The sequence below is a fragment of the Oncorhynchus masou genome, chromosome 29 (genome assembly GCF_036934945.1).
Source record: "Oncorhynchus masou masou isolate Uvic2021 chromosome 29, UVic_Omas_1.1, whole genome shotgun sequence".
NCBI classification, from domain to species: domain Eukaryota; kingdom Metazoa; phylum Chordata; class Actinopteri; order Salmoniformes; family Salmonidae; genus Oncorhynchus; species Oncorhynchus masou.
The window spans coordinates 95,726,358-95,734,654 of NC_088240.1; the positions used below are offsets into that span (position 1 = coordinate 95,726,358).

At 47.5% G+C, this 8,297-nt stretch overlaps 1 protein-coding gene across 1 annotated transcript in view; it reads right to left on the reverse strand.

Annotated features, from left to right (window-relative positions):
- The window catches only part of LOC135521017 (transmembrane protein 65-like), a 134,539-nt gene extending 133,307 nt beyond the window's left edge, over positions 1-1,232 (reverse strand). The window contains exons 1-2 of the mRNA XM_064946919.1: positions 850-1,232; positions 312-629 (exon numbers count right to left, since the gene is read on the reverse strand). Of these exons, the coding sequence (XP_064802991.1) occupies positions 312-594 (283 nt within the window). The 5' untranslated portion in view covers positions 595-629; positions 850-1,232. The remainder of the gene's footprint in view (positions 1-311; positions 630-849) is intronic.
- Between the last annotated feature and the right edge of the window lie 7,065 nt (positions 1,233-8,297).

Consider the following 8,297-nt stretch of genomic DNA (forward strand, 5'->3'; position numbering starts at 1 on the left):
CAGATACAGAAATCTCACAATTTGAGGGCAGAATGTATTGAGATCAATAAATAAATGACGTATTGTTTTAATGTTATGAGAGTAAATGTTCTGTAATGGACCTATAGTACCGTGTAACAGGTCTAGAAACATTTGTTTTTACACCTACACATTTGAAACAATAGGTATTGTTGTCATTCTTTGGTTTCTGGACCGAGCAGTTTAGCCTCGGGTGGACTAACGGTAAATGACCAGAGTGACACTAATGAACTCTCCGTGCGACTCGGGGAAGTGACACACATTTACCAGTAGGCTCCTGTTATTATTCTTACCTTGAGCTATTGCTATCGACTCAAACCGGTGCAGTTCTCTAAGCAGGGTTGTGCGTTCGGTGGGATGAAGACTATAAATAAAATCCTTGGCTCCTTGAGGCGAGTTCAAGGGCTCCATCGGATCCTTGTGAGGGTGTGTGCCCAAGTCGCAGCTCTGCTGGCTGGGTAGCATCGGTACAGGCTGGCGTAGCGGAGCGAGGTTTGACCCGCGGACTCTTCCCAACATGTTCCCCGACCTCAGAATGAGGGCGGGCCGCAGGACTCTCTGCAAACTGGGCAGCATGGTGGAGACAAAAGGGAAGTGGAGGCGTCGACAACCTAGAATAGAAATACAATTTGAACACTTACTGAAGCGTAAAGACAAACACAGGAGGCGACTTACAATACAACATCCTCGACTGTTTTACGTATGAATGAAATGGATGATGTTGACAGCAGCAGGCTACTGTGGAATGGCGAAGCCTATTCATAGGCAATAAATAACTAAGTAGACAGACTCAGATCGGGCTGTCAAAGTGCAACTTATGACAACACCGACCTCTCGATCAGCGGATGCTCTGCCGGCCTGTCCTGTCAAAAATCAGATCTCTTTCGGGTGTAAAACGCAGCTCCGAACCATAAGTCCTTCGATCACAATTTCATAGATCATGAAAACAATTCGCCAACAAAACACATTCGTGGCAACAATCGTTGAGTCAAAAAATAAACATTCCTCCTCATCTTCAAAGCCACAACATCGCCGAGGCTACTTCCCAGTCTGCGGTCGGACGGGCTGCTTCTCTTCCCCGTGATGTGCGCCCTTCTCTCGAGGCTAAAAATACTTTCCAATGGAATAGCTTGACTATACGTAGCTATGACGGCATTTGCCTTACGTTTTTGTATAGCTCATACAGTGAGGCCTACTTGCGGCAGGTATCAATATACATCCTAAGGACGTCTGTACAGGACATTTGAGCATAGTACATGTATGACAACATGGGAAATGTATTTTTCAGTCTATGTGTAATGCCATTAAAGAACGTTCTACATGCTATTTTTAGTGACTACATTTCCCAGATGAACACTAGGCTAATAGAAAAACTACATTTCTGCTGCCGCATTATGGGAAACGTATTTTAGTCCGATTGGTGGCCTCTCCGCAATCTATTTATTGCCTCAAAACAACTGGGAACTCGGAAATCTCCGACTTCAGTGCGTTCAAGACAACTGGGAACTCGAAAAAAACGAGCTCCGACAGGCTAAAATGGTTTTGAACGGTCAACTCATTCGGAAATTCGGGCATCTTTCTAAAGCTTCGACTTTCCGACCTGAAGATCACTGACGTCATGATTTGACCTGCTTTTTTACCAGTTGTCTTCAAAGTGCAATGTGGCTCATCATCAGTCCACAGACAGTGACCCAAGCCATCCTATCGCTCTCCATATCTCCATCCAATCTCTGTATCCTGGCAACAGTCACAACTGAAGATAACAATTCCCTCATCACAGAGACAGACCTAAACACTAAACATCCCTTTCCTGGGCTTGGTGTGGAATTACTACGTTACTACGACAACAGAGAGTAGACCACTAGTACAGGGACACAGAGTACTACAGAGTCACTAGTACAGGGACACAGAGTACTATAGAGTCACTAGTACAGGGACACAGAGTACTATAGAGTCACTAGTACAGGGACACAGAGTACTATAGAGTCACTAGTACAGGGACACAGAGTACTACAGAGTCACTAGTACAGGGACACAGAGTACTATAGAGTCACTAGTACAGGGACACAGAGTCACTACAGAGTCACTAGAGTACTACAGAGTCACTAGTACAGGGACACAGAGTACTACAGAGTCACTAGTACAGGGACACAGAGTACTACAGAGTCACTAGTACAGGGACACAGAGTACTACAGAGTCACTAGTACAGGGACACAGAGTACTACAGAGTCACTAGTACAGGGACACAGAGTACTACAGAGTCACTAGTACAGGGACACAGAGTACTACAGAGTCACTAGTACAGGGACACAGAGTACTACAGAGTCACTAGTACAGGGACACAGAGTACTACAGAGTCACTAGTACAGGGACACAGAGTACTAGTACAGGGACACAGAGTACTACAGAGTCACTAGTACAGGGACACAGAGTACTACAGAGTCACTAGTACAGGGACACAGAGTACAGAGTCACTAGTACAGGGACACAGAGTACAGAGTCAGTCACAGGGACACAGAGTAGTCAGAGTCACTAGTACAGGGACAGAGTACAGAGTCACTAGTACAGGGACACAGAGTACAGAGTCACTAGTACAGGGACAGAGTCCTAGAGTCACTAGTACAGGGACACAGTCACAGAGTCACTAGTACAGGGACAGTCCAGTCACTAGTACAGGGACAGTCAGTCACTAGTACAGGGACACAGAGTACACAGAGTCACTAGTACAGGGACAGAGTCCTACAGAGTCACTAGTACAGGGACACAGAGTACAGTCAGTCACTAGTACAGGGACAGTCAGAGTCACTAGTACAGGGACAGTCTAGTCACTAGTACAGGGACAGTACTAGAGTCACTAGTACAGGGACACAGAGTCACTAGTACAGGGACACAGAGTACTACAGAGTCACTAGTACAGGGACACAGAGTACTACAGAGTCACTAGTACAGGGACAGTCAGTCACTAGTACAGGGACAGTTAGTCACTAGTCAGTCACTTGTACAGGGACAGTCAGTCACTAGTACAGGGACAGTCAGTCACTAGTACAGGGACAGTCAGTCACTAGTACAGGGACAGTCAGTCACTAGTACAGGGACAGTCAGTACTAGTACAGGGACAGTTAGTCACTAGTCAGTCACTTGTACAGGGACAGTCAGTCACTAGTACAGGGACAGTCAGTCACTAGTACAGGGACAGTCAGTCACTAGTACAGGGACAGTCAGTCACTAGTACAGGGACAGTCAGTCACTAGTACAGGGACAGTCAGTCACTAGTACAGGGACAGTCAGTCACCAGTACAGGGACAGTCAGTCACTAGTACAGGGACAGTCAGTCACTAGTACAGGGACAGTCAGTCACTAGTACAGGGACAGTCCGTCACTAGTACAGGGACAGTCAGTCACTAGTACAGGGACAGTTAGTCACTAGTACAGGGACAGTCAGTCACTTGTACAGGGACAGTCAGTCACTAGTACAGGGACAGTCAGTCACTAGTACAGGGACAGTCAGTCACTAGTACAGGGACAGTCAGTCACTAGTACAGGGACAGTCAGTCACTAGTACAGGGACAGTCAGTCACTAGTACAGGGACAGTCAGTCACTAGTACAGGGACAGTCAGTCACTAGTACAGGGACAGTCAGTCACTAGTACAGGGACAGTCAGTCACTAGTACAGGGACAGTCAGTCACTAGTACAGCGACAGTCAGTCACTAGTACAGGGACAGTCAGTCACTAGTACAGGGACAGTCAGTCACTAGTACAGGGACAGTCAGTCACTAGTACAGGGACAGTCAGTCACTAGTACAGGGACAGTCAGTCACTAGTACAGGGACAGTCAGTCACTAGTACAGGGACAGTCAGTCACTAGTCAGTCACCAGTACAGGGACAGTCAGTCACTAGTACAGGGACAGTCAGTCACTAGTACAGGGACAGTCAGTCACTAGTACAGGGACAGTCAGTCACTAGTACAGGGACAGTCAGTCACTAGTACAGGGACAGTCAGTCACCAGTACAGGGACAGTCAGTCACCAGTACAGGGACAGTCAGTCACCAGTACAGGGACAGTCAGTCACTAGTACAGGGACAGTCAGTCACCAGTACAGGGACAGTCAGTCACTAGTACAGGGACAGTCAGTCACTAGTACAGGACAGTCAGTCACTAGTACAGGGACAGTCAGTCACTAGTACAGGACAGTCAGTCACTAGTACAGGGACAGTCAGTCACTAGTACAGGGACAGTCAGTCACTAGTACAGGGACAGTCAGTCACTAGTACAGGGACAGTCAGTCACTAGTACAGGGACAGTCAGTCACTAGTACAGGGACAGTCAGTCACCAGTACAGGGACAGTCAGTCACTAGTACAGGGACAGTCAGTCACTAGTCAGTCACCAGTACAGGGACAGTCAGTCACTAGTACAGGGACAGTCAGTCACTAGTACAGGGACAGTCAGTCACTAGTACAGGGACAGTCAGTCACTAGTACAGGGACAGTCAGTCACCAGTACAGGGACAGTCAGTCACCAGTACAGGGACAGTCAGTCACCAGTACAGGGACAGTCAGTCACCAGTACAGGGACAGTCAGTCACCAGTACAGGGACAGTCAGTCACCAGTACAGGGACAGTCAGTCACCAGTACAGGGACAGTCCGTCACCAGTACAGGGACAGTCAGTCACCAGTACAGGGACAGTCAGTCACTAGTACAGGGACAGTCAGTCACCAGTACAGGGACAGTCAGTCACCAGTACAGGGACAGTCAGTCACCAGTACAGGGACAGTCAGTCACCGGTACAGGGACAGTCAGTCACTGGTACAGGGACAGTCAGTCGCCAGTACAGGGACAGTCAGTCACTAGTACAGGGACAGTCAGTCACCAGTACAGGGACAGTCAGTCACTAGTACAGGGACAGTCAGTCACCAGTACAGGGACAGTCAGTCACCAGTACAGGGACAGTCAGTCACCAGTACAGGGACAGTCAGTCACCAGTACAGGGACAGTCAGTCACCAGTACAGGGACAGTCAGTCACTAGTACAGGGACAGTCAGTCACTAGTACAGGGACAGTCAGTCACTAGTACAGGGACAGTCAGTCACTAGTACAGGGACAGTCAGTCACTAGTACAGGGACAGTCAGTCACTAGTACAGGGACAGTCAGTCACTAGTACAGGGACAGTCAGTCACTAGTACAGGGACAGTCAGTCACTAGTACAGGGACAGTCAGTCACTAGTACAGGGACAGTCAGTCACTAGTACAGGGACAGTCAGTCACCAGTACAGGGACAGTCAGTCACTAGTACAGGGACAGTCAGTCACTAGTACAGGGACAGTCAGTCACTAGTACAGGGACAGTCAGTCACTAGTACAGGGACAGTCAGTCACCAGTACAGGGACAGTCAGTCACTAGTACAGGGACAGTCAGTCACTAGTACAGGGACAGTCAGTCACTAGTACAGGGACAGTCAGTCACCAGTACAGGGACAGTCAGTCACTAGTACAGGGACAGTCAGTCACCAGTACAGGGACAGTCAGTCACCAGTACAAGGACAGTCAGTCACTAGTACAGGGACAGTCAGTCACAAGTACAGGGACAGTCAGTCACTAGTCAGTCACCAGTACAGGGACAGTCAGTCACTAGTACAGGGACAGTCAGTCACCAGTACAGGGACAGTCAGTCACTAGTACAGGGACAGTCAGTCACTAGTACAGGGACAGTCAGTCACTAGTACAGGGACAGTCAGTCACTAGTACAGGGACAGTCAGTCACCAGTACAGGGACAGTCAGTCACTAGTACAGGGACAGTCAGTCACCAGTACAGGGACAGTCAGTCACTAGTACAGGGACAGTCAGTCACTAGTCAGTCACCAGTACAGGGACAGTCAGTCACTAGTACAGGGACAGTCAGTCACCAGTACAGGGACAGTCAGTCACTAGTACAGGGACAGTCAGTCACTAGTACAGGGACAGTCAGTCACTAGTACAGGGACAGTCAGTCACCAGTACAGGGACAGTCAGTCACCAGTACAGGGACAGTCAGTCACCAGTACAGGGACAGCCAGTCACCAGTACAGGGATAGTCAGTCACTAGTACAGGGACAGTCAGTCACTAGTACAGGGACAGTCAGTCACCAGTACAGGGACAGTCAGTCACCAGTACAGGGACAGTCAGTCACTAGTACAGGGACAGTCAGTCACTAGTACAGGGACAGTCAGTCACCAGTACAGGGACAGTCAGTCACTAGTACAGGGACAGTCAGTCACCAGTACAGGGACAGTCAGTCACCAGTACAGGGACAGTCAGTCACCAGTACAGGGATAGTCAGTCACTAGTACAGGGACAGTCAGTCACTAGTACAGGGACAGTCAGTCACCAGTACAGGGACAGTCAGTCACCAGTACAGGGACAGTCAGTCACTAGTACAGGGACAGTCAGTCACTAGTACAGGGACAGTCAGTCACCAGTACAGGGACAGTCAGTCACTAGTACAGGGACAGTCAGTCACCAGTACAGGGACAGTCAGTCACTAGTACAGGGACAGTCAGTCACCAGTACAGGGACAGTCAGTCACCAGTACAGGGACAGTCAGTCACTAGTACAGGGACAGTCAGTCACTAGTACAGGGACAGTCATTGTTTTTACAGGAGAAGTTCTGTGACACTGATGATGTCACTAACTGGAGGCAGAGCCCAGAAGAGCCTGCTATGTGTGGGTTCATTTATTCTCCTGACAAAAGACAGACAGACTCATGTCCACCCTGTGAATAGTATGCTTCATTCACTGTATCTGCCACTATTGCAGTCCAACTGGTGCTGTCGACCATCAATGAAAACCTTGACGAGACTGACCCCTAGTGGACATCAAGAGCAATGTCACCCGGACGAGGTCTGGTTGAGGTGAAGGAAATACGGCACAGGGGGTTGGTGGTACCTTAATTGGGGAGGACGGGGCTCGTGGTAATGGCTGGAGCGGCGTTAGTGGAACGGTATCGAATACAAACAAACCAACGTGGTTTCCATGGTTTCCAGGTGTTTGCTGCCGTTCCATCCAGTCCGTTCCAGGTTTTATTTTGAGCCGTCCTCTCCTCAGCAGACTCCACTGAAAGACGGATATCCACCGAGTGGACAAACATTAGGAACACCTGCTCTTTCCATGACACAGACTGACCAGGTGAATCCAGGTGAAAGATATGATCCCTTATTGATGTCACTTTGTTAAAATCCACTTCAATCAGTGTAGATGAAGGGGAGGAGACAGGTTAAAGAAGGATTTTTAAGCCTTTAGCCAATCAGAGACATGGATTGTGTTTGTGTGTCGTTCAGAGGGTGAATGGGCAAGACACAAGATTTAAGAGCCTTTGAACGGTGTTATTATGGTAGTAGGTGCCAGGCGCACCGGTTGGTGTCAAGAACTGCAACGTTGCTGGGTTTTTCACGCTCAACAGTTTCCTGTGTGAATCAAGAACTGTGGGAAGCACTGGAATAGTATTTGACATTTAATATGTGCTGAAGCATTCATTAATTACACAGAATTAAAAAACATTCTAGAAACAGATATAGCCAGTAGAACTGCTGAATTTAACAGGGAAAACACAGAGGTCAACTCAGTACTAACTAACTAATAAACAGGGTTGGGATCAATTCCATTTCAATTCCAGTCAATTCAGGAAGTAAACTGTAATTCCAATTCCAATCGTCTTCCGTTCCAATTTGGAATTGGAATTTGGTTTACTTTCTGAAATGACTGGAATCGAAATGGAATTGAGCCCAACTCTGCTACTAAATCATTAGAAAACAAGGTTTTAGTAATAATGTGACCATCTGCTTTTAACCATATAGCAAAACACAAAATTATGAATAAACTATTAGAAGAATCATCATCTTACACATAACATTTGGCAACTTTAAAAAAATATCAAAAGATATGCTTTGAATTTAAATATCTAGAAAAACAAACAATTATGTCTGTCCATTGAAATAAAGTACTGCACCATCACAACGAAAGGTTTATACACAACGTACAATGTCCCCAAAAGGATGTGGGGACACAATGACCAGGATAATGTTTACGTCCCAAACAGCACCCTAATAGGGCGCCACTTGGAATGCCACCCAGAGTGATAACATTATATGCAGAAAGCATCTGCTAGATGGGATGGGAGAACAGTTCACCATTTTAGAATCAAATCAAATCAAATGTATTTACATGGCCCTTCTTACATCAGATGATGTCACAATGTGCTGTACAGAAACCCAGCCTGAAACCCCAAACAGCAAGCAAT